The sequence below is a fragment of the Chroicocephalus ridibundus genome, chromosome 4 (assembly GCF_963924245.1).
Source record: "Chroicocephalus ridibundus chromosome 4, bChrRid1.1, whole genome shotgun sequence".
Lineage (NCBI taxonomy): Eukaryota > Metazoa > Chordata > Aves > Charadriiformes > Laridae > Chroicocephalus > Chroicocephalus ridibundus.
This window is the reverse complement of record NC_086287.1, coordinates 11,431,030-11,458,644: the sequence shown is the minus strand read 5'-3', so window position 1 is coordinate 11,458,644 and position 27,615 is coordinate 11,431,030. Positions and strand designations below refer to the sequence as shown.

The window sequence follows — 27,615 nt, the reverse complement described above, 5'->3', positions numbered from 1 at the left end:
GGGAAGGTTCTTGTCTTGGCAACAGTATTCACTCCAATTAAATTTATTATCTGCATATGTGCTGTACAAACTTAACAGTGTTACAAGTGGAAAGTAAGTTTGAAGGCAAGGGTATTTTCAGTACAACAGTGGATGTTTTTAATCTCTGCTGGTTCCATACTATAGTTTATTCACATTGCGAAGTTCCTCTGGAAAGTTGTAATTTCTTTCTGATTTGATGTCCGGCTTTTAACATTACTGAGGTAATCGTACCCAGTGGACTGCAAACTGAGCTTCAGCTGAGAAACAGATAGAGAAAAGAAACTGCTAATGCAGAGCTGGCATGTGCTTTTTTAACTGTTGGCTTGGAAGCCATTTTCTTAGTTATTGCAGCTCATAAAGTCTCCAGTAAATTTCTTTTCAGTGTCTTAAATGAATCTTGAAACATCATGTGAGCACTTCTAATAAAGACTACACAGACTGTTCCCTTCTATGAATGTTTAAGCTATTGAATATATTGTGATGGACTGGATATGCCCCAGACTGAGCAATTTGATTCTCATGGGCAGACCTCCAGTGACTTCACCCAAACCCCAAAAAATGCATATCATATACGGCCTGACTCTAAATATCCGTATACTGATCCAGCACTTACTGATTTCAGTGGAATGTCTTCCATTACCTTTAATTCCCTGGGGATCAGGTCTGTGCTAATTAAGGACTTTGGTCTTGTTTCTGTAGAGGCATAAGAAACCCATGGAGAGAGTAGTCTCTTAGGTGGGATTCATAGACTGGTAGCTCAGGCTCACTCTCTTTGGGAAGATACTCAGTTGGCTTTGATGAGAACAAGATCACCTCTTACCAAGCTTAATGAGAGATTCTTTCCTAGAAGTAAATTGATAGGCGACAAAGCATTTTGTTTCTGGTGTTATTATCAGGGAGCTTTTACTGCTAAATTTTCTTTGCTTACTATTGAATGGTAAACACTAAGCCATGTATGTATATACCTAGTAATCTGTACTAATTATTAACAAACTAATTCATAAAGTATTTTAAAATATACTGCAAATTTTGAGTGCAGAAAAGGGCTGTGGTTTCATAGAAAGAAATTGCCCAAGGTTTTAGTTGTTTTCATACCCTCAGAAATACTTATTCACGTTTCTTGGGTGCATCCTCCACCTTTACAAATACGATGTCACTTTACTTTTATCACAAATGGGTGAAGTAAAATTTTTAAATCTCTGAACTCTGATGGAGAAGCCAGGAGGCTGAGACTGATGAAACAAATCTTAAAGTTGTTACCTGTTTCCTAGATATGCTGGTCTGCTGTACAGTCCACTTGCGTACCGAATACTCTTTATCCAGTAGCAATAGAAGTAATGGGCCTTACGTCAGAGTCTGGTGTTTCCTAAAGGGAGCTGAAGCAAATATTTGTTAGCTGGTACTGTGCCTTTCATTAATACTTCACCTTCCCTTTGGCAATGGGTAAATAAAGGGAAAATGTGAACTGTATCTTTAGGAGTTAAGATGCATGGGGGAAAGTGGCTCTGGAAGAAAAAGCATACAATTTTAAAACTAGGAAGTCTTAATATCTCTTGAATGAACATCTGGGTGCACAGAATATCTTTGTGTTCCTCATGGAGTTAACAATGGGTTTACTTCTGTTTTTTTTTTTTTCTATTATCACTTCAGAGAAACTTGAAAGTGAGAAGCTGAATGTTGCTGAAGTTACCCAGTCTGAAATTGCTCAGAAACAGAAGTTACAGACAGTGCTTGAAAAGATCAATGAAACCCTTAAACTCCCTCCAAGAAGCATTAAATGGAACGTTGACTGTAAGTTGTGTATTTTCTATGCTGTTCTCATTTGTTGACAGCCAAGAGTTTATAGCTGCTATCTGGAATTCTGAAATATCCAATGATAAGGGAAGGCTGAAACCTGGTATTTATGGTAGGAGCTGCTCTGCAGGGCACTTCCAAATGTGGTACGCTCTACGCTCTTTACTGGTGCTCAACCTCCAATTTAAATAAACTGTCTTTTCAGAGTTTGTCAAAGTATGGTATTTCTGCTCTTAAGTCCATATGCATACCAGCTTAGGTTTTCTGTTACTTAATTCGTTTGTTGAAACGGGCAAGTACCTGCATAAATGTGGTAGATAGGCAGAAGGAGGGTTAGGATCTAGGGCTCTGTCTGTGTAAAATTTGCAACATAAATATGAATAATATTTCTGATCGTTTAAGGCTAAATCTGAACCCCTAATTTTCGTTACAAAACTCTCATCAAGACTAGGACTGCACCCTTCCTATTTTATTGTATTAAAAACAAACATAGTGATATCTAACAGAAATGCCTCCAGTGGCCCAACACAAGACATTTTAGTGCATACGCGCTGTAGAAAACATGTTACCAGCAGCTTTAGAAAAGTAGACCTCTCAATCTGTTTTAAGTTTGGTATTCAGAATCATTTATAGCAGTTTCCTTTTCTCCTATACCTGACTTGAGCTGAGCTGTTTTGTATCCTGTTCCATTCACAACAAATTAGTGAGGGGGAGAGAAATAGCTTGAGGAAGGAAGAGCGAACATGAGGTGTCTCTGTCCCCATCTCTCTTCAACCTCCCTCCTGTTTTTTTCCATTCTCTTATGCAGCTGGAGTCAGGGTGTTTGGAGTGGCCTGACAATTTAACTTATAGTTTTAATTTAATGTTTTACATGTGTTTTAGAGCTAAAGTAGAGATAGACACAGCAGCAGCTGGAGCCAGCTGTAGCACACACCGGTGCTAGGCAGTCAGACATCTTTTTAGTGTTCTGCTAAAGCACCTCATCCGTGACCACTGGCACCCCAGCAAAATTAGACAGCAAAGCTGCATTTTATATGAATGAGTATCTCCACGGCATAGTTGAGACTTGCATTGGAAGATAATAAAGCAGGATACTTTAGTGAATCTGATCCTGCTTTAGCAGTGAAATAAGGTAGTAGTTATTGGTTAGTTTGAGTACAGAAAACGTAAGTGCACTGTAGTGTAGCCATCAAATATCGTTTAGGAATACTGCTCTGGGGAAGACTATAAATGCAAAAACAAAATAGGAGAAGAAAGGCAAGAATAGGAATTAGAAGTTATTCACTTTCATGCCAATGGTTTGATACTTGATTAAGGATTTCCTACAGTATGGCTTTTGATATCTTGTAAGTCGTGTTAGTGTTAACTACCCATATGAAACCTGCTGTGAAAAAGCTTCAATAACAAGAACTATAATAACTTCATGAGGAATGTTTGAGTCATTGAGTTTAGTAAGTTATTGCTTAAGGCCTCTGCCAAAATAGGCTCGTTTATCATCCTGCAGACACTGTGACACTTAAAAATGAATAAGTGCATGTTATGAGTATGAAAATATCTTTCTGATAGTCCATAAATCCTTATTGAAATAAAGGGAATAAAGGAAAGGCAAGGAGAATGCGGGGACAGCACTTAAACTGCTGTACATGAAATCTGGCTTTTGGATTAGCTTTAGATTTCCATCTACGCAAGCCTATGGCATCCAGACATTTTGCAAAAAATAATGCTTTGGTACTGATGCATATTACTGACTGGGCTGCATTTGCATGACCCGTTGAGCAGGAGGAGACCAGTAAAGGAGAGGTGGCTTAAAAGTGCCCCCTGGGTCCAGGTGGCAAGAGAAAAGAGTCCCATAATCCCTGCATCCTAAAAAGTAAAAATATGTGCCCTAGATACTTTGCAATTTGTAACTTGCGCTTTTAATATCTATTTCAGCTGTTCACGCTAAAAGTCTCGTAGCAATACTTCATCTTCTGGTTGCATTATCACAGTATTTTCGAGCACCAATCAGACTTCCAGATCACGTGTCCATTCAGGTTGTTGTTGTGCAGGTAAGAGAGGTGTTAAACAGCTCTTGGTAGTGTTGTGAAATTGACTGAGGGGTTTCTTGAAAAATATATCTAGACTTGCTGTTTGTGCAGGCATACGTGTGTCTCTTTGGCTGACAAGAAACACTCGTGCATCTTCCCTGCTGACAATGCTTCAACCAGAAAAAGGCAGAAGTGCTTTCCCAGATTGAGCTGTGTCTCAGAATATCTTATTTTGATTGTGAAGTGGCCAGACTCTGACATTAAAAATATATGAAGCATTATTATTGTTGGAATGTGTTTGTTTATCACCCAATATGATCTCTAAAATTATTATTTTATCCATTTTTGACAGTCTTCTCACTTGTGTAGAGATTCAAATCATTCTTGGCACTGAATGATGAATTGTCACTGTTTATTACATTCAGATTCATGTTAGGTGACTAAGTATTCTTTTTCAGCCTTGTGCATGCTAATTTAGTCTGATTACAGTGTTGGCTTTCTCATAAGCATGCAAAAAAACCCCATCAACTAAATCTTTTGTGTCAGTCGGTCTCCTTATTAGCGCCTCATCCATCCAAACTCTCCATTTTATCCTGTTCCTCATTTTTCTTTCAGTTGGACTTGTGCTTGCTCTATCTCATTTGGCCTCTTGCTATTTAATCTGATTATCTTTGCCTCAAATTAACTTTGCCTTTATTTTTCACACTGTAACTGTCTGTATTTATGTGTTTTAACTGATGTTACCCTTGAAGTATTTGGTGCAAAGAGCTATTGGTCAAGTTTTGTGTGACTGAAAATCTGTGGGACACATCTGAGAAAGTAACCACTCCTTTTTCCAGCATTCATATCAGACGAGTTTTGTAATTTGGGGAGAAATCTGAAGAAGAGTCTCTGGTAGATGTATCACTGACACCTGATAATGACTCATTGACTCTCAGGCTCTGTTTACTGGGTTTCTCCACAGAAGATGAAGGAGAACCCCAGCAAATCTGCACTTACAAGCCTAAGGCTTCAGAGGAACATAACTTGCAAGCACTTTCCTTTGGTTATTATAAATATATTAATTACACTGGTTTATCTCAAAATTCTACCAAAAACAGCTTAAGAAATCAGAAGTGCAGCAGTCAGGGCATCTTTGGGATGAGAAACTAAACCCGAAAAAGAACATGGTCTTAAAATAAAGAACCAGATCTTGCATTCCGCTGTCACTCTGTACGTCCAGACAAAATTCCCATTGAAATCAATGGACGTAATTGTCCTCTTGTTTAATAGGCTCATGTAGTTCAACAACAAATCCACTGAAGTCAGTAGAGATAAACCAATTTAAAAACAATAAGTAGTGGGAGAATCTGGCTGCCTGCTTTGCCTCTTAGCTACACAGCTGTAGCTCAGGCGCCAGTGAATTGCAGAGAAAGCATTTGCACCAGAATGAAATACAAGTAATGTTGCAGAAGATTTTGCCCTGCAGACCCAGTCCTTGGTGAAAGGCAATCAGTGGAACTCCACGGCTGTGCTGATTCCTATTAACATAGGGTGGGGGCCAGTATTCTTACTGTAATTGTGTTTGAGACATTTTTATTTTATTGTGGGTGGGTTTTTTATTTTTATTTTTTAAATCTGTCTTTCATGTCCTGTGGGATTGGTTCTATATAATTCTTCATGTACCCTTTGAACTCAATGAAAGTTTTAATCAACAATTAGCAGATCCGAAAGCCTAATTTAGTGTTCAAACTTGCATGCCTCATGTTTTAAACCCTCATACGTTATGTAAAGTAAGGTCATGCCTAGAGAAACTCAACAGACTATGTGGTAGCTGGTTTCAGATTCTACACTATACAGTTTGATAGAAGGAATAAGAGAGAGAAATTAAGGAATGACATACTTTCATGAAGTCTTTAAGGAAGACTACCCTAATTCATTTAATGATTTTTTTAGATTTAGAAATACATAACGTGTGAGGGTTGCTGCGTTGGCTGGGTGTGGTTTATTGAAATAGAAACAAAAGATATGTCTGAAACAAAAAATGTGCTCAGGCCCAACAGGTGATCAGCACAGTTCTTATGGAAGCTTGTTTCCTTGGCCTTTTTGAACAAAAGCTTTTAGCAATAAGAGTAATATGAAATCTAGGTTCTAAGCTGATTTGGGGAAAAATGTGGTAGATGTACCTTTTGTAGCTATTTTATTATGTTATTTTCTTTTCCTTCCATACTAATAGAATGAATAACTTTGAAAAAAGCCCAGGCTTTCTTTGATCACTTCTACTGAAACAAGTGAGAGGTTTTATGGAGAGCTGGATCTTGCCCTTATTTTGCCTCTTTTAAAAAAGCATTTATTTATGCTATCCACAAATGGTTAAATATCAGATTGTTTGTGTGCAAGAGCTTAAGTCAGTATAAGAATGCTTCAGCATATTCTGAGTGCTGAGAGAGCAATTCTTGGGTGCATAAACTACTGTTAAGCAAAGCTAGGAAATTAATGGGATTAGAAGAAGGTGTACATCATAAACTTAATTTGAGATTATTGGTCCCACTGTCTCTCTGAAAGCCCTGGGAAGGTCTGAAATGTTTCCAAGCAGCATTGCCTCCAGGTTCCCAAGAAGTCTTTTTTTGAACCAATGACAAATGTATTTGTTCTTTCAAGCTCCAGAATAGTTCTGCATTTCATCCTGGTGGGGCAATTATAAAACATGATCCTCCAGATGAAATGGATGGCAACAATACATAGGCAAAACCCATTCAAATAGTGGGAAGGTTTTCAGAATGGGACTTTGTGTGGGAAATTAAGCAGTTGTCCCTCAGTTGTATAAAACTGCTTACATATAGCTGATGTGAAGAGACATGAAGAAGAGAGACCCTTTCCATTTCCAGACATATTACCCAAATTTCAAGTGTATTTTTTTGTTCTAGGGGTAGTTGCCAATTTAAAGTAAGTGATTAGGAAGGTCTTTCATGGCCTTTAGTGGAGTCTTTCAACTGTGAGAGAAGATGCCAAGCCTGTCCAAATAAAGTCTTCTGTGGTCACTGGAATGTGTGTCCAGCTTTTCTTTTTAATGGGGAATCTTAATTCATGCCTCATTTCTTAGTGACTTTCAAACAGAAGGTGTTAATTTTTATCATTTGTTATTTCAGTATAGCTACTGTTGTCTTCAAGAAACATTGCTGGACAGTCTTTCAGTCCTCAGTAGCACTTCTTTGTATTTTCAGGAATATTACGTCATTCTCTGTCTGGTATAAAACTAAGTTCACAACAGGTGTCATTGGTGTTAAGGCAACTTCTTGAGGTGGAGAGTTCTTAAAGTGCAAAAGATATATGGGAAGCAGCCTTCACAGAGAAGGTGCTTAGACTAGTGTTTCTAAGGTCCATTCCAATTGTTGCCATTGGCACTTTTTCACCAGTCTTTACAAATCAAGAGCATAGGAAAGTCTATCTTGATACGTGCTGGTCAAGTAAGTGTCCAGCAGATGCACATTGGTTTTGGGCAGTGTGGAAATTCCATTAATGTTAGTGATCAGATGCCAAGCACAAAACTAAGGCTTGGTGTCTTTTTTTTTTTTTTTTTTTTTTTTTGGTCAACAATAGGATTAAGGTCCACAATTCCTATTGATATTAATTGCAGTTTATCAAAAAGGGAAATATGCTTTATATCAGTGCTGGAGTATTTTTCATGCTATTTGTGCATGTTTGCAGAGGGAAGGTAGAGTATTGGAAGCCTTTTTCTTCTCCCATATCACCAGACTGGGCACTGAGAAGTACAGCTACTATTGCTATGGTGCCCAACTCCTCTAGGAGACAGGAGTGATGATAGCACTTTTGCTCCATTGGCATGTCAGAGTCATCATCAGGAGGAAATAAAAGTTTCCTTCCACTCTGCAGCAAAGAGAAAAATAAACAAAAATCCCAGAGTGGAATTCTAACTTGAGCTAGTATGAACTAGATTGTAACTTCAAGTGCAAGTACTTATTGCTGTCTGCGCAAGCTGGAAATGAAGATAGCCCTAAGTGATGTAGTTTTTCTTCAGACTTTCAAGATATGTGACAGAAGATGTCTCAGCAGCTGTTCTGTGCCCCCTCTTTCAGTATGTAACACGCTGGACTCCATTCTGTCTTTTTAATGTCCTCCCTGAATGTATTTTTAACCATGTGCAAGATATTTAGTAACAGAGCTTTAAAAACTATAACGCAAAACACCTGAAACTATCATCTAGCTAAAAGGACAGTTCATATTACTCCACAAGTGCCAGTCTGGAATGACCCAGAGAGTGCCATGTATGGCTTTCTTGCAAAAAGTAAGTTTGATCCTCATATATTTCAGTAATGCAGTATAGAAGTGATAGACTCAACCCTCGCCAAATCCTCAGCACATCATACACCGAGGACTGCCTTAGGGCTGTGCTATTTTCTCCAAGGCAGGGAAGAGCAGCAGCCCCAGTTCATATGACATGAAGGACATTCCAAAAGTCTCCTTTTCTCCTTTCCACGTAGAAGGCAAGTGTAGGACCAGCATAAACTTATTTTTCTTATTTTTCTCATTTCCTTGTATGACAGGCAGTGAAGAATCATGAATAATTGCCTAATGTCTAGACTTTACATGCGGTCGTCAGCATTTGCCTGACTTTTCTTTCTGTATTGCAAAATTTTACTAATTCCAGTGAATAGAATTAACAGAGAGAACACAAAGAGAGGCAAAACATATGTGTGGTATTTACACTGCCACCAGATGACTGTGATCGGCATCCTGGAAACAATGTCAAATTTTTAAACTCCTTCATTTTACAACTGACTCAAAATGCAACCATTTCAGTTGGCTTCTGCCATTTTGTGTACAGCTTCTAGACACGGGCCACTCACCACCACGTACGAAGAGCTTCTTACATCTGAAGGACATTGGAGTCAATGCATATATTAACACCAAGATGACTAGGGTCTGGAGCAGGATGTGAATAGTTTATCCTCCATTTTAGTTTTCCGTCACAAGCAAATAGGGCTCTTCGTGTGGAGAGAAGTCAGAAGAGGAAAACACTGAGGCAAAAAGAAATTATGTGAATAGGGTAGAAAGAACAGATAGCCTGGGAGCAAGATTTTTGCAAAAGAGAAGCATAGGCACCATCTGCCAAGCTGTTCATTGAAATACAAGGTTTAATTCAACTCACCTATACATACCTCTACTAAAATACTTACATATGTGTTTAGGTGTTTCAAATGTCTTGCTGAATTGGGGCCTTTAAAAGAAAAGTGAATTAAGAACAATGGAGAAAGGAAAAGAAATACTTCCTTCTACAGGTGGAGTTTCAAGTTTCTTGTTAATGTACAAAAGTTGTCTGAAATACTTGCTAGGTGAAACAATATATTACTGTAAGTTTGTTTAAAAAAAGTTCTTATTTTGCAGGTTTCTTATCTAATTATGTTTGTGGATCACAAGTAAATTTTTACTGTACCCTAAGCATTTAACTTCACTAAGAAAAATGTCGCTTTTTTATTTTTTCCAGAAACGAGAAGGAATCCTCCAGTCTCGACAAATCCAAGAGGAAATAACTGGTAACACTGAGTATGTCAACACCACTTTTGCCAGCAGTTCAGTAATTGAACACAGATGCATCTCAGAAATTCAAACATTTGCTGATATTTAGATTTTGGTATTGGGGTTCCAAGGAAGATGATGCATCAGCCAGTGACTGTATTTTAGCCTTTTCAAGAGCTGCAAACATGCATCTAAAAATACAAAAGGGTGAGGAAATATAGATCTGGGGAACTAAAAGCATGAGATCAGGATAAAAGAGAAGACAGAGTGAGGATATACAAAATCTCTATTTTATATTTATCTACTATTTATTTATTTCTGTATTTATCATATTTCTTATTTTTTTTATTCAAAAGTCCTTCAAACAAACAAGGAAGATATGGCTCATTCCTTTATGTTGGTACTTATTTGATAGAGAACTAGATTTTTTCAAAAATGAATGTGATATGACTATTTTTAGGTGTTTGGACTTTGGGGATGTAAAAAGACGGTAGTAAGCCCTGTACATGTCATCTCACTGAACAACTCATAACAGAAAAGTTATTCTAAACCAACAGAAAGCAATAGTAGAATATCCTAGTTTCTAATAGAATGGAGAGAAGACAGACTATTGACTTATTATTAATCTTTATGGATTTGTTTATTTGTTTATGTGTAATAGTTGTATGAGGGATCAACTGGAACAAAATGCTGCAGTCCTTAAGAACCCAGTCCAAGCATTGTTTTGGCTGCAATTGTATCGTGGTTGGTGTGGTAAATGCATCTTTAAAGCAAAGGGAAAAGTTTTCACAAAATCAACATGAAAAAGCCTTCTTCACTCAGGCAAGGTGTGTTGGCTTGGTTCAATAGTAGGAAATCTGAAATCTGGCCTCCCATGAGACTTTAGTGAAGCCGGGAGATGATATACTGGTGGACTCCAAGACTAATCCAGGTTCTCAGTTGGAGTAACTTGATGAAGGCTTTCTTAATTTCATGGATTTACTCGTTTTCACCAAGCTGAAGATCTGGCCATGTATGCTGTTTTCTTTTGCAGCACGATGTCTGCAAGTGAATTATATATAACTATATTTTGTTCTGTTTGGTTTTTTTGTTTGTTTGTTTGTTTTGTTTTCATAGGGCGTTATCAGGAAGGCATGGTAAGTTTATTTCATTATTATCTTTTTCCTGAGGCAGCCAAAGTGTACTTCAGTTCTGCAATGGGTGGTCACTTGATCAAACTGCAAGGAAGTAGAGAATTTCAGGTTGCCCTGGCAAATACATAAACCACAGGCTATTGTGGCAGTTAACAAAAGGAAAAAAGTATTAAAATCAGTCTGACCATCTTTAAAACACGTTTCATTGCTTTTCAGCAGGTGTTAATTTGCAGGTGCTTTGCAGTTTAACCTCCAGAACATTACTGTAATAGTATTAATGGTCATAAGTTCCCAGTTATATAATATGAAATGATGTCTTATCATAAACCAGCTGGTGAACCCATTGGCATTCTTGCATACATTACCTACTTACACGTTAATGATTTTGAGTTGTTATTGAACAGGCCTAAACATCACGCAAGTTCCTGTGCCTAGTATGTCATACTGCTAGCGTTGAGACTGGCCAAATGCTGGGCCAACAGAAAATACTCATATGAGGAGCTTAGGTGGAGTCCCACCAAGAATATAGCATTTGTTTCTTGTATTCTTTAAATGGCTGCCTTACAGCTGATTTAAAAGGTTACATGCATGACCTCTTTTCCCAATTATATCCCTGGGCACTCTTATTTTATATAAAGTCTGCCTTTGGATCTACTGTAGCAATTTTTTACCGAGGAATATGAATGTACCTTTTTGTGGAGTCATTTGCTAACATTCAGGTGATTGCCGAAATGAAAATTGCTCAGAAAAGGCAGTAGTGCCTTTTTATTTTATATTTTTTCTCTTTCCTTCAGAAGGTGACTGTAGTAGCACTCCAGTCATGCTACCCTAGGTTGCCTGTCCTGCTTATAATATGTCCTAAATTGCATATCAGAATGGCCCAAAAACATCTATACAAAGGATTGTATTGCAACTGTGTAATCATAAACTTGCTTGAGGTGGTTAATGGTACAGCACACCACAATGCAGTCAGTGGCCCATGGGGAAAAACTTCCTCTGTGGCTGTAGTGACTCTAGATGTAAACTCATGTTCTTCTGCACACAGTCATTTGGTTACTTAGCTCCATGAATCTGGCTGTTTAAGGTTTTATACATAAAGGTACTGTTCTTTGTTCATTTTTGAGAAACAGGGTTATTAGGTAATCCAAATCCTACTTGAAAATTATGTTTTTTGTAAATAATAGAGAATAAGTTACTAGAAGCTTATAGCAAGACGGCAGTATGCAAAATACATGGTACTTGGAATACAAAGAGAATATATTGAAACTTTTTGCTGATTCTGTTGTCTTAAACCAGTGTGTGCCTTAGTAAGGGTTTATTCTGCATTTGGACAACTGCTGCTCAGGATATTAATGTGTCTGAATGTTTTTCAGAAAGAGATGCATTTGATACTTTATTTGACCATGCTCCAGACAAGCTCAATGTAGTGAAAAAGGTTGGAAGATTTTTATTTTTAAAATGCATAATCTGTGCATGTGCATGCTTGTATGTATCGGTTTGTATGCATGTAGTGAGTGTGTATGTATATAATATATAATTGGCATAGCTTGCGTGTATTAAATACGATTTAGCTTTATGCTTAAACAAATATACAAATTCATGTATGCAGTGTTACTTTTTATTAGTATTTAGCAGCATGAACTTAACTTTGGAACACAGAAGAACATGTAGTTATCAAAGTTTCCATCAAAAAGAAGTTGTCAAAGTGTATGTTCAGTAGAACCCAACTGGTAGATTGAGGGTACTGATGCCACAGAGGTTTCCAGTTTACAACTGCCAGGGGTCTGACCTACAGTATTTTGGCTGCTGTCAGATTTGACTGGAGTCCAATTACCCACTTCCCTATAGTTGGCAACAAGGGTTTTTTTAAGAAATATTATGTTTTAACAGTTTATTTTTATACATATACATAACATTTATTTTATTTCTGTTCTTTGTTCTTGGAAATTTTTATTTTTTTTATGTCACATTTCAGTTTTAAAACTTAAAAATTGTGTTGCAGTCCCTTCACTCATGGAGATTCTCTTCTGAGTGGAGTTCGTACTACATGCATTGAACTGCTGCCCTATGAATAGGCTTTCACTACATTGTTTTCATATTTCAGACTCTCATCACCTTTGTGAACAAGCATCTCAATAAATTGAATTTGGAGGTCACTGAACTGGAGACCCAGGTAGGATTTTACAGCCTTTCCTAAAGGGAGAGTTAGTTTGCACTATGTTATGCACTATGCCCCCAACTTCATCCAGACATTTCATTGAATTATTATTGATTGTGATCTAAGATGTTATTTCAGCAGGAAACCCTTCGATTCTAAATATGTTTGTATGAAGAAGACCCTTACCAATTAAGGAGAGAAGTCATGAGGGCAGCTAAATTTCTCTAAAACAGTTTTGTACTGCCATTAGCATAAAAATTAATTAACAGATACTATTTGTTGGGTGCTGCCAAGTGCTGTAAGCAGAACCTGTGCTTGTTTTGGTCAGGAAAGGACTCTGTCCACTTGGTTTGATCCAACGTCAAGCTGAACAGTTGTTTCCTGCCTACCTTTACACAAGCACACAATCGCATGGGATTACAATGACTCTATTCAGTGGGGATATGTTCTTGAGAGTGAAGCTACCCAAGTGCATAGGCAGCTGTACAGTTGGGCTGCAGGCTTGATTGCACCACAGAAATAACATGGTACATAGTCGTCTTTCTTGTTCTTAGTTGCAAATTGGCTGGAAAGAAGCTAAAAGAAAAGCTTAATCCTGCTGTGCTAATACCTCCCCATGTGAACAATTGCAGCAGTTATCATAAGAAAATTACAGAGTCAGGCAGGAAGGATGGTATCCGCGCTATCAAAAAAACCTAGGTGTCTTCAGGATAGGCTTTATTTTATGGCTTGATTCATGTTATTAAGAATCTCTGGTTTATTTAAATAGATATCAATCTGACAGAGATTTTTCAAAGTTAAAATATAGATGGAAATAACGCGTAAGGGCTTTCAGAAAGGTGTTCCCTATGCCTGCTTATTGCATTGTTTACTTTTGGAAAAAACGTATTATTCAAATGTACCTAAAAGCCCCTTAAGCGTTTATCCAAAACAGTATTCCTTAGGATGAGAGACTGTATTTCTGTCAGTTGAAGAAAAATTATCTACATCAGGAAAGTGATGGGTTGCTTCAGATCTCAGTTTGATTGTGAGGGTATCTCAATGCACTGACAGACCTGATGCCACAGGGGTAAGAGTTAGAGGCCTTTAACAAAATCTTACTGATGTTGCTATTTTTTTAGATAGAAATGAAATATCATAGCAATTAGGTATCTTCTACCTGTAATTACGTACACTTAAAATTAGATAGACACAGACTTGCAGAACATGAACAAAGGTAATTCTTTGTTCCTTTATTTCCTCCGATATACTGAATTTCAGTGCAGTCGTGAGATTGCACCTTCATTCTGCTTTTCTCTGCTCAGGGAATGCATGCCATTTGAGAGCTTGAAAGGTGGCTGTCGTGATGCCCCACAACTAGTACAACAGAAAGCAAAGGCATAGATCAAAGCCACTGACCACCTCTCTTTCCAGGGACTTTATTCTGCGTGTATATTTTAACATTAGGTCAGTTTTGAAGAAGACATAACAGAACATACTAACCAAATGAAAGGAATCAAAGAAGTGAGACGAGATCGTTTAGTTGCAGTTTAAAATATTTGTATTACTAGTTTGTTAACACTTCTGCATTAGACATATATGTCTTGTTCATTTAGCAAAGCAATGAGTTATTCTTCAGAAAATGTACTGAGAAATGTCTTTTTTACAGTTTGCAGATGGTGTGTACTTGGTCCTGCTAATGGGTCTCCTAGAAGGCTATTTTGTTCCTCTGCACAGCTTTTTCTTGACTCCTGATAGTTTTGAACAAAAGGTAATTAGATTTCATTTTTCTGTTAAAAACAAATAAACATATAAACGTGTCTAGTAGTACAAGGGTGACACAAATTTTTCAGCATAAATTTCATGTAAATAGTTGAAATCAAGAGAGGACTGTACTGGTAAACATTTCCAAGCATTTTTTAAGATCTCAGTATTAATGATTATCTGGAATAAAAGGAAAAATTATATTAATGATGAGGCGGTTAGCAAGTATTAACTGATTTTGGCAGCCATTGTCTGATGCTGTCATTGAACCAGACTTACTGTTTGTTAAGTGTACAAAGAACTATACACATGAATTGATGACAGAACTGATTTTTTGTGTCCAAAACGTAAAAATTTAACATTTGAAAGGTTTCATGTTTTTTGGAAGCGTAAAGGCATATATGTACAGTGTATCATTTTAAGACCAGCCATTACCTCAGTGTCTGTTGCTACTCAGGCAATTCAGCTGTCTATTCAAGACAAGAGCACTTCATGAGCCATCATGTTCCAATTTTTAAACTTGCGGGAGGTGGGCTATTCTTACTTGTAAGTAATTTTTCTATGAGTAGTATTAGTTCACATGTTATTTTTCAATTACTTTGATATTTCTGAAACCACCGTCACCACCCAGAAAAAAACAACAGTGGGTTGTCTGGATTCCTAGGACCAGATTTTCCATTGATAAATGGAGTCCTGGCTGTTTTTATCCCTTCCGAGTATCCGGGTCTGCAGCTTTCGATAAATCTTGTGTTGACCATTTATACTATATTGTATATAGTTCACAATAATGACTACCTTTATTATATTACTAGGTCCTCAATGTATCCTTTGCATTTGAGCTAATGCAAGATGGTGGATTGGAAAAACCAAAGCCAAGACCAGAAGGTATCTATTCTACTTTTTTTGTATCTCCTTAAAAATTTGTGTTGGATCCAGATCTCGTATCATAGGATTATGGTATAGCTAAATAAAGGTTAAAACATTAATCCAAGAGTGAAAGGCAAGATACATTTTGAAGTGCTCAGGTAACTGTATTTTGAACAGGTGATAGATATGCTTTTTCAAATGTTGCAAGGCTTCCTTTCTTGAATGGCCAGGGTAAGATTTGTGTGACAAAATATATGCAGTAGTACTCAGATATTTGCTGAAAGAAAAAGAATACAACTGTGAATGGTGTCACTGGCAGATATGAATTGCTCCAATTGCTCCATTTTCCCCCATCCCACATCTTCATACTAGATCTCAAGTATTCCAGTGTAATTTACAAAATTTTCAAAAAACAGGAAGAATTTCAAATGTTCACATAACTGCCTTTGAATGCAGGACCTAACCGTGCATATTTAAATTAGATTTAGAGATGGAGACTGAAAGTTAATATGCGTCTTCAGGGAAGATGAAGGTTTTGCTGCTGACGTTAGCAGGACCAGGATTCCACTCCTCTTTGCACATATAAATACAGGGTTTAAATCCAGCTTTTTGGCCTGGATATAGGGCCCTTGATTCACCATGTTATAGGGTACTCTTGTGGTTCCTCCCATGAGAAGTTACCGCTTCTTACCATGTAGGAGCTGGACGTGCAGCTTCTGCTACATTCTTCCCAACAGGGGCGGTAGCTGGGCTTCTGCTGGTTACCTACCATAATAATCAATTGCAGATTCACATTCTGTGGTGCACGCAGTCTTTTCCTGCCATAGTGTTGGATTGTCATTCCCTGAAGAGTTGATAGAAGCTAATACTCAGAGTTTTACTTCTGATAGTAAGGTATCCCTAGAGATTCAGGCACATATCAGTGAATCAAGTTCTGCTCCATTCTGCTTATTTTCCATCCCTCACAACTTCCAGATCATAACAGCAGCAGACACACACAGACACACACACAGACACACACACACACAAAAAGTCTCAGGATTGGGCCTATGCTACCCACCCATTTAATCTCAACCTACCCAGCCTATTTTTTCACTTTTTTTGATGGCTTGAACTCTTATCCACAATCATGCTTAACCAGTGGTGACTGCATCACAGACTTTTATGTTTGAAATAGTCAAAGAGAGAAGGGGGAAATAGTGAAATCTAGGGATCCAAGTAAAACAGAGAGTATCTGTGATCCCTTACTCCCCATGGAGGTTTAAAATTCTTATGGCATTTAATTTTTCAGGTATTTATTGCTCTAGGGGACAGCTAATTTTTCCAGTATAAATCAAGCCATAAGGATATTTCAGCATATATAAGACATTTCTTGTGCAATTATTGAAATGCTTAATATGAAACTTCCTGCCCAATGTGAATGGAAAAACACATCTGTTTTATGTGTTGTTACATTGGGCACAATGCCCGTACTTAAAATTTCCAGTGAGCAAAAGAGTATTGAAAAGGATCTTACCCTAAATGTGTATACTAAATACTCTTTAAATTCCTACACTGTTTCTTTGAGGTTCTTGAGGAAAAAATATGCTGAAATGTGCTTTAGAATATGAAAAACATATTTAGTGGAAAAAAGAATGTGGTTAAATAAATGAGTTTGAAAACCAATGATTTTTATGGGGTCAACAGTTTATTTGGGTTATTTGCAATATAATTGAAAAGGTATTAAAAAGTTTTCCGTGACCTTTTACTTTAAAAATGGCCGGAACGTTAATCTACTTAGTCTATAACAAATTCATTTGCAGTCTGAGCTTTTTCTGATTACTTCTTGAAATGTGTAAATCAAAGCCAAACTCAAGTTTCTCTTTTTGCAAATTGCAACCAGTAAAATGTTATACATGTTGGGCAAACACATGTATCAGTGGAAAAAACCTCATCTTTTTCTGGGAGTGTGCAGCTTTTTAGTTTGGACCTTTCTGTGGAATTCTGTTGTGGTGGTGGTGGAGTCTTCTGGTAACCCTGGAAAGACCTGTCAAAGTTATCTCTCTATTCATTTGAAGTTCTGTATTAGGAAATGAAGGTGTTACGTAGCTTGCTGCTGGCCTGAAAGAGGAAACTTCCTGAGTTACATGCAAACAGTACTGCAGAGTATAACATGGTGATGTGGGAGCAGCATGCCCTTCCTGTAGCTTTTGGCATTTTCTCTTCACCTTATAACCAACATTTTTTATCTGATTTATTAAGAGCCACAAAACCATGTGGCCATGGTTTCATGGCCATGCATAGGCTCAGCATAAAATCAAGGTTTGAGCATTTTCACCCTTAGTCCATGGACGTCAGTTTGCCATGTAGTTAATATCTTTAGCCCTTCAAAGTTTGCATGCTTTGGGACACCGTGCGTGGGTTTGATTGGATTCATTCTTCAAAGTATAACCCCTTCACAATCGTGAGAAACATCAATGTAGATAAATATAATAGCAAAACTATCTGATGATTAAATACAAAATTTACTAGGCTTACTTGAGTTTTTGAAGATAATGGGAGTATCTACACCATCTGCTTTGCACCTTCATGGCCAAATACAAGAACAAAAGTTAGGAGATTGAGTTCCTGTACAGTCAGCAGAAAGAGATAGGATAAATTCTTATTCGTATTCCCATTCTTTTCTTTCTGAGGGCAATTCTAAGTCCCTATTTGAGACTGAATATTCCTTGAAGCTCAAGTGTAAACTGCTGCAGTAGTACTTGTCAGTTTGTTTTATAGATTTCTTGTGAAATAATATTGACTTTCTCAACAACTTCTCTTGGAAACAGCAGGTATTCATTAGCTTTTTGTTTCATACAAATCCTTTACTTTAGATGTTGAGTTTCTAAGGACTGATGCAGCCTTCTAAGGACTGACATCAGCTAACCCAAAGCATTTTCAGAAGTGTCTTTGAGGGCCACTTGTACACCTAGCTTCTTTAGATCCTTTAGAAAATTTAAACTTGTGTCAAGCTATCTTGCTGAAATTAGGCCTAATAAAGGATGTTGCAGCCTAGAATGGGCCCAGGCCTGCAATTCTTACATAAGAGGAGAGTTCCATTGGTTCCTGCCTGATTACTTTTTCAAAATCATTACTTTTTGGTCACAACCGACTGAAGATTCAGTCATATAAATACGCGTAATCCCAGGCACAATTTGTCTCGTTGCACCTTGGTTGCATTTCTACATCAGCATCATTAGCCATTTGTATCTCTGACTAAAAGTGGTTGAAATAATAATTTTTGAGTTGCCAGTTTAAAAACTGTGCTTTATTATATTTCTACTCTTTCTTACTATCTTTGTGATTCAAATGTTCATGGATATGGATCTGAGCAAGGAAAGGGAGTTTTAGGCACTTTTTAGGTACTTTTACTGAAAATGTTTTGAGCTAATGGAGTTATTAATGGTTTTTTCCCTTGCCTTTTTTTCTAGATATTGTAAATTGTGACTTGAAGTCTACACTGAGAGTACTGTACAATTTGTTTACCAAATACAGGAACGTCGAGTGAAGAATTGATTTGGTACATAAAGGAGCGCTAACAAAGAAAGCATCATAACTAGCATATTTTTCATCGGTATTCCTCTGCATCTTTATCCTAAAAGAAACTAAACCATTTATCTGAAGAATTTTTAATTGATTATTCTTGCACTACTATTTTCATATAGTAGATTTAAAACTAATATAACTTATGAAGGGTTTGGAGGAAGGTATTCGAGTATATTCTGTGAGAATTCATGTCTCAGTGGTAACTGTCCTCACACTGCTTTGTAGTAGGTGAAGCAAGAATGAAAAAAACATTCAGTAACTTTCATTCAGTTCAACCTTTGAAGCCAATCAGAGGAAGATTCAGCACCAAGTATCTATTTTAATATTTTCTACATGTATATTTTCTAATCTGGGGATATTCTATCCATGATAAGATGGTTACATTCTAATTATGAGAAACAGTTAAATGAAAAATAGAAAAAGCTGTGTTCACTTCACAGCTAAAAAGAAGAGACTTTCTCAAGCACTTAACCTGACTATATTTTTGGTGCTGTTGGGCTTGAATTTTATGAGTACAAACTGAAGTGGCTACTCATTCCTTAAGACTTACTATAATATGATACTCTGCTTTAAATATGTGTTATTGAGCATTCCGCATAAGCAGACTTTGCAGCTTGTCACTTATTTTGTTTGAGGAAGAGATCTTTTTTGCAAAGCACACATTTTAGGAAAACACACCTGTATAATACAGTTTCCTGTAATATTTGTATTATTACATAGTACTAGAAAGTAAAAGAATGGCTTGTTTTTCTTTTAGTAGTTTTAGTACAGGATTACCAGGTTGCAAGTATAGATTTATTGCTAAATAGGATTTAGAATCTGTCCCTTTGGTTGGTTTTATGGGAAATGTATTTTGCTGTATAATGTCCAACACAAAAAATAAGATTTATTTTCCAGAAACATTCCTGTAGCCTTTCAGATACAAAAGCACTGCTTTTAGGGCAAAACTACTCCCATCTGCAAAGTCTCTGTTACGGTGTAAGGTTCTTGGGTCATTTTATATGGCTGCAGAGAGTACTTTTTTTAATCATAACCAAGTATAAGCTCTTACCTGTTTGGTTTTAGCTTTAACAAAGGCACAAAAGGGAAGCAGGAGTTGATTTTTCCCTTAGACTTGATATCAAGCACCAGTTATGTTTCCATAAAGAAGCTGATAGACACTGCCTGACACAAGTGTTAATCAAAAACTGCACTAGCGTAACTTGAAGAGTAAATTAATCATTTACTAGAAGTCTTCATGTCAGTGGCAGAGACCTTTCTAAAAGAAGTGTTCCAATGCAGCCACAGATTCTTGGGATCCTGGGTTACACAGTAAGGAAAAATATCTTCAGGCAGAAATTACTGGACAACTGTTTAGAAATCTTTGGACTGCTTAGTGCAGGAAAGAGACTTGCTAATAGTCATCCAGTTAGGGCAGAATTGGTATAGGTGAAAGGGAAAGCAGTCTGTCAGCTCTTGACTCTGTTCATCTGAAGAAATGCAGTGGTGTCAAGAACAGTCAATACCAGCTATATGTTACTTAGTGTATAAAGCATTACATATTTTTCAGTTTTCCAGGTTGCTTTTTTTTTATATAGAGTTTTTCAGTGCAACGTCAGCATAAAGGGAAGACAAGCAATTACGTTCTGTCTTTGATGAACACTAACTGATGTTTAATAACAGGATGATACTAACTTCTGCTGGGGGGCCACAAAAATTATTATTCTGAGAAGTAAATATCAACCGTTGCACAGGAAAGTTAATATTTAGTTCAGAGGACAGTACCTGGATGTTTTCTGAACTCAGAAATTTTTATCTGATTGTTATAAGCATTCTAAATACCTTTATTAAAATATTTTTTACCTCTGTAATTTTAACTGAGTTTCTGAAATTAGGGGTGCAGAAAATAACTATTATTTGCCTTTTACACAGGTAAATAACTGGACATTTTGACCTTGGTGAAAATGAACATGTTTTCATTAACTCTTTAATATCTGAGAAGCTAGATGATAAGAATTAACAAAAGCATTTTTTGAGCAAACTGAGACAGAACTTCTCATGTATATACCAGGAGCCATTTCAGCTTATTTTAATGTTTCACATGTAAGTTTTTCATTTGCACAGCTAGATTGTAGTAATTGTAATTGTTAATTAAAAAATGTATGATGGTTTTTCTGCAGGTCATGCTCAGCTGAAATACTCTTTTACATCTCAGCAATGCCAAAACATTTTGATTGCCCTTGTTTTCAGGAGTGCACTTTCTTTAAAGAGGAAATTTATAAATGTAAAGGAAAAAGGTTAGCAATAGTGAAACTGGTTTTTACCGGGACTTGAAAATAAGTATTACTGTGCTATATTGGTATATATTATTGGAGATTTTGAAATCTATCAGACTCCATTTTCCATCCTTAAAAAAACATAGAACTGAGACAGAATGATGAAATCCTTATGCTGAAATGCAATTATGCAGAACTGTAGAAGCATTTAAACAATATCCAACCTTTACACAATTATCTATCCTATGGCAAGAATTTATGTAAATTAAAATCTGCTATATAAACAAGTGTCCTATGTTCCTATGTAAATATAGACCCATGTGATAGTTTTAACACATTCACACAAAAAGTATATGCTGCCATGTAGGAGTGGGTCACTGCTTATATTTTTGACAGTGTAGATTTAAATAGCTATCAGATAACTATGAAATCTAATATACAGATTATATCTAATATTTATTGCTTTGATACAGAATATTATAGAAATATAGAATACTACTGTAGACAGTTTGCTCTTCAGCAATCAGTGTAAGCCAGCACCTTCCTTCAGGGAAGTGAAATGTTAAATTAGTTGTGCCAAATTCTGCTGACATCTATGATGCTTTTATTCTTGATACACAGCGGTGTATGCTGATGTACAGCTGAATGCAGAATTTTCCTGTTTATATTAAGATAGAAGTTGTTTAAGTTTTAGGTCAATCCTGGTTTTATTTATAATTAAATAATTAAATAGAATCATAGAATCTTCATGGTTGGAAAGGACCTTTGAGATCATCAAGTCCAACCATACACACACAAAAAAAACCCCTACAATCTCTGCCACTAGAGCATGCCCTGAAGTGCCACATCTACACATTTCTTAAATACCTCTAGGGATGGTGACTCAACCCCCTCCCTGGGCAGGCTGTTCCACTGCCTGACCACTCTTTCAGTAAAGTAATTCTTCCTAATATCTAATCTAAACCTCCCCTGCCGCAGCTTCAGACCATTTCCTCTGGTCCTGTCATTATTCACCTGGGAGAAGAGGCCAACACCCACCTCTCTCCAGCCTCCTTTCAGGTAGTTGTAGAGGGCAATGAGGTCTCCCCTCAGCCTCCTCTTCTCCAAGCTAAACATGCCCAGCTCCCTCAGCCTCTCCTCATATGACCTGGTCTCCAGACCCCTCACCAGCCTGGTAGCTCTCCTCTGGACACGCTCCAGCACTTCAATGTCCCTCTTGTACAGAGGGGCCCAGAACTGAACGCAGTACTCGAGGTGAGGCCTCACCAGTGCCCAGTACAGAGGCACGATCACTTCCCTGCTCCTGCTGGCCACGCTGTTCCTGATACAAGCCAGAATGCTGTTGCCCTTCTTGGCCGCCTGGGCACACTGCTGGCTCATGTTAAGCTGGCCGTCCACCAGCACCCCCAGGTCCTTTTCTGCTGGGCAGCTTTCCAGCCACTCTTCCCCAAGCCTGTAGCGTGGCTTGGGGTTGGTGTGACCGAAATGCAGGACCCGGCACTTGGCCTTATTAAACCTCATACAGTTGGCCTTGGCCCATCGATCCAGCCTGTCCAGGTCCCTCTGTAGAGATCCAAAATAGATCCAAATCAATGGATTTAGCCCATGTGAGAGATGAACAGCCACCTGGAGAGGCCAGTTTCTCTGTTGGTCCCAGAGGGAGCCTCTGATCTTGAGGCTTCTATCTCAGCACTTTGGCTAAAGCCAGGTACTATGAATCCAAGCCACTGCCTTAAAATCTCATGCTGGTATTTGGATCTCATCCACCAGACCAATGTGCTTGTCTGTTGTGCTCTGTCACACGAAGGACCACCAAAAACTGGCAGATTATTAGTCTGCCTGGAGTAACAAACAAACAGTAAACACTTCTGCTGCTGGGACATTGTGGAACTGCCAAAAGAACAGAGGTTTCTGTGCTTCTCTGACTTGTAATCCATGCATTGCATCCAGCAGTAGGGTATCCAGATTTGTTTTGTGGTTGGAGATAGTCATCCTTTCCCTGTTGATGGATCCTGGTATGCTCTGTCAACCACACAAAACTAATTTTTTACAAAGAGGAGCTACAGATTCTTAATAGTATGTCATAAAGATGTTGCCAAAATAATGATCTAAAATCCTAATATCTTGAGATCAACTCCTTTGAGATTTCTTTCCCAGCTGACTGGCATTTAGTTACTATAAAGAACAGGCCCTAGAAAAAAGGTATTGAAGGGACCTTTGCATAATTTTAGCTGAGACACACACATAAAATCCAGAATTGGATTGCTCTATATGTCTGATGGAATACAGCTGCATCAAGTTTCGTATTTAATAAGCTGAGTGCAGAACATCTAGTTCTTTACATTTCTTAGTACATATCTTCCTGTCATAGGGGGGCAGCAGCCCTTGCAGCTACATAGGGCAGGGATTCAAGTGGACCGGCGAGTGCTGGATAAGGTCCTAATTGGCTTCATTTGACTGTGGACCAAGTTGCTGATTGGCATATCTCCATGTAAACTAGTGGCATTAAATCAACAGCGCATTTGATCCTTTCTGCTTTACAGAAGGTTACAGTGCTTGGGAATGGTTTACATTCAGGTAGTCTGTATTGATTTGGGTAAATGCTACTTGGTTGACTTCTGTTCTTATTTTCTTAAAGTATGTTTTTAAATTAATGTTTCAGATTAATTTAGCAGACACCTTACTGCAAGCCACAGTGTTGTAAAGCAGAATAGCTTTTAAAAGTAATAGGTTTTATTTCATCAGATAAAAATATATATGATGTTTAATATACTGAATACTAGCTTTAAGTCTAGTTTTTGTTATTCATATCTTCCTATCAAAACAGCCTTCATGAATGGCCTGTGTGCCAAGCACCCAAAGAGAGATCAGTGCCTTGAAGACCTCTTGCAAGATTTTCTGCACTGTTACCTAGTAGACTTTTGTCATTTTACTGTAAGAATTAGGGTGGGTTTTCTCTTTAAAGTACAATTAAAGGCTGAAGAAATCCTTTGTAGAAAGTTATAATTAGTTTAAAGTAAGGTATGTGTCCCTGCCCATGGCAGGGGATTTGGAACTAGATGATCTTTAAGCTCCCTTTCAACCTAAACCATTCTATGATTCTATTTTGTTGTGATGTATCACCTGAAAAATGGAGATAGCAGCACCAAAATAACAAAATAATGCATACCTCAGCATCCAAAGATTCTCCAAAGATGTTTTGAGTCATTTAACGTTTACTAGGGCTAATTTTATGTATTTTGACAATATTTTCTGTGTGACTATTTCTTTTTGCAATAATGAGATTTTCTTTTCTGTCTGACAGTTTAATACTACACACTCTGCAACGTTATTGTCATTGAAATACTTGGTTCTCAATTTCAATATCAAACTAATTGAGAAAAATGAATATTCGCAAAATTTGCTTCTTAACATGGGTATCTGAAAATAATGATTAGTTTAAATTAAGCTGCATTGCCTTCAACTGCAGAGTTAGTAGCTTTCACAGAGTCTATTTTATGTACTGTGTAAGAGACACTCTATTGCTGATTTTTTGCTGTGCTTTTTCTGAAACCTTTGCTATGATCCACAATAAAATTTGCACCTGAAAATCAACAGTGTATGTTGTTACTGGGTCAAAGTGTGAGTTGTATGATGGAAAATTTGGAAGGCTGTATGGTTTTTATGTTCTCAGAGCTTCCAGACTTCTCTATGCATCTAACCCGTTCTCAGTTATCTCTTTGTGGGTGTACTCAGTGTTTATTATTATTTTCTGTGGGGGCTGGTGACAGCTGAAAGTAGGTTGGCAAAAACAGCCATGTAAACATATGCTTGAAATGATTAACAGCAGCAGGTCAGAAAATGCCATATTTGACTCAAAATAGCAAAGTATACTTTTGCTGTAATATTACTGTGCTGGACACTTCAGTGGTGATATTGCAGCTGGATATAACGCAGTAGTATTTTGTAATGTTATCTGCATAGCAATTTTGTTAATTTGAAATTTAACAAAATGGTAGTAAAATGTTAAAATTATTGAAAGTAAGCTATCCATTTCAGAAAATAACTGCATTTAGGAAGACTTTGGGATCTTTTTTTTTATAAACTTGTTTTTGTTGTGACCCTTTAATGCAGGAACTTCAATGCAGAACTTGGAACCAATCAAAAATATAGGCATCTAAAGTGCTACAGAACAACATTTTTAGCCACTGAATCAGTGGAATGAATCCGGAAGCAGGTGTTTGATCTTTAGGTCTACTTATAAAGCTGAAACCACCAAGCAGAGCTGCTTAATCAACAGGGAACACTAAGGACAGGGTGAGTTTTATGCCATTCTTCAATCCCAGCCTATTACTCAGGGCTGAAAAGAATTATCTCTCTCTGCTTAGGATCCACGATCTTAAGCCCCACCATATGCACTTATGGCTTTTGTCCTGAGTTTTAGGGATTTTATCCCGAAGAGCAAGTAGACTTACTCTTCTTCAAACATTGCAGTACAGCAAAAGAAGGTCATGGTCTGGATACCTCAATTTCTTCATTGCTCTTCACCCAGAAAATAAAAGATCTGGGTTTAATGGCCTTCTGCACCTGTGGGAGTTATTTCTCCTCCTTTTTAGTAGAGTGCTGTAACCTGCAATATAAATTTAAGGTGATAAGCCTTTTTTAGTGTTGTTGGAGGGGCACTGTGGACTCATAAGCTGAAGTTGCAACTCTGTCTATAAAGTAATTTCGTATTAACTGACACAGAGAGAAAGAGAGCAGAAGAGGGATCATAACTGGTGGTTAGGTTGTTAAAAAGGTGGAAGAGGATCTGGGGGAAGAACCTGTCTTCTGAGCCCTCCTGTAAGGCCTACTTCTGTATTTCAGTCAATCAAAGGGCGCTAAGATACCAAAACACATTTTGAAGAGGAATCAGGACTAGCATCACCTCTTTTCGGTCCGAAGTTCCTGCTGAACTTTGGTCAGTCTCGCTTCTCCCTTCCAAGACTCTGCTGTCAAAACAGCCCCCAGAGAAGGTAATTCTACCACACACAGCCTGCAGCCTGAGTTAGGTTTGCATTTCCTCAGGCAAAGCAAATAATAGTTTCATCCCCTGCTTCCTACATGTTCTGTAGCCATTAGGTGACCTCACATGGGAAGGTGAGCACCACATCATCTACAAGCTGTGTTTCAGGAAAATGGCAGACACAACTGTATTTTGTCTGTAAAGCCAGTTGAGGTTTCTTGGGCCTTTTCCGAGCGCAAGTTCTGGATTCAGTGCTACATCTCAGTTTCGGATCCCAGCCAGATTAAAAATAGAACTGCTCAGTCTTCTTGAGACTGGGTCAGCTTTGAACAAGTGCAGGCATAAAATGCTAGGGATTTTTCAATTGAAAAGCAATGGTGAAACTTAGGCAGCTTCAGGGATAGGTGTTACTCAAACAGGTTTTCCAAGATTGCAGCATTGGTGCCTATATTCTGTGTGCAGCACAGAAAATCTGCCTGGGGACATGCCTCTCACGTGGGCTGGGGAGGGAAACCAGGAAGAGCATCTTCTGCTTCCCTTCTGAGGGAAGCATGTTGTGGCAGACTGCACAGACTGTTTCCTACTTGGCTCAGTTTAATTTTATTGGGAATAAGCCTGAAAACATGCTTTAACTATTCCTTCCTCTCCTGGATGTTTGCACTCTTCCAGTTAGGTGAAAATTAATACTAAACTAGCATGTTGAAGCTCTGAAGTCTTCAGCTGTGACTAATCAGCACCATCCACTGCTTAGGGCTTTTGATGCTGGGAGGAATGAACGGTGCTGACTGTAGTCATGTCTCTGAATGATTAGTCCATTGGGTCACATGCCAAATTTATAACTGTTATATTAGATGAACAGATGATGGCTATTAAATTACATGCAGGGGTGCGGGGGGAAATCACTGTGACCAGAACTTTCTTTTTTATCTTTTTTTTTTAAATGCAATTTTCCTTTCTTTTTTTTTTTCTTTTGTTGTGTGGCAATACTTAGGTAAGGGGGAGTACTTCTATTCCTATGTGCAGTCTGAAACTTGTAAAGTGTTGAGGACTGTAGCCTCAATTCAGCAAAATACAGAATTAACTTCAAACATGCGCGAGAAAAGTCCTTGTGGTTTCTTTGAGTCTGTTTTACCTAGAAATGGATAAATATTTGGATCACCGTGGGAAGCCTCAGTCACATTTACACTGAGGCCTGTGTTGTATTGCCTTCACATCCTAGCACAATTCTATATAATTATACCCACAAAACCATTATTTTTAAGGTCTGCTTTCCTCAAAGGATCCCTTATAGCTGCTTTGTAAATTAGCTCATAAAAGATATATGCTTCTTGTCCACTCTTGTATTCATTAAGAGTTTCACCTGCATGAGGGTTGAAAAAACAGGATAATTTATGTCTTCACTTGTGAGGCCCTTGGAGATCAGATAACTAAATCAACTGCAGAGTAGCAGAATGCTGCTGTCTGCTTTCAACCTTGGCACTAAGTTTTAGGCAGATATAACTCAGGTGTGCTTATTATTGCTGTTTGGTTTATATCCATGCCTACAGGG

The 27,615-nt window shown here is 37.7% G+C and overlaps 1 protein-coding gene across 1 annotated transcript in view; it reads left to right on the top strand.

The window, feature by feature from the left end:
* Positions 1-24,676, top strand: part of PARVA (parvin alpha) — a 72,536-nt gene extending 47,860 nt beyond the window's left edge. The window contains exons 5-13 of the mRNA XM_063332522.1: positions 1,672-1,812; positions 3,748-3,863; positions 9,328-9,386; positions 10,476-10,495; positions 11,866-11,927; positions 12,597-12,665; positions 14,299-14,400; positions 15,206-15,278; positions 18,713-24,676. Of these exons, the coding sequence (XP_063188592.1) occupies positions 1,672-1,812; positions 3,748-3,863; positions 9,328-9,386; positions 10,476-10,495; positions 11,866-11,927; positions 12,597-12,665; positions 14,299-14,400; positions 15,206-15,278; positions 18,713-18,789 (719 nt within the window). The 3' untranslated portion in view covers positions 18,790-24,676. The remainder of the gene's footprint in view (positions 1-1,671; positions 1,813-3,747; positions 3,864-9,327; positions 9,387-10,475; positions 10,496-11,865; positions 11,928-12,596; positions 12,666-14,298; positions 14,401-15,205; positions 15,279-18,712) is intronic.
* The last annotated feature ends 2,939 nt before the right edge of the window (positions 24,677-27,615 follow it).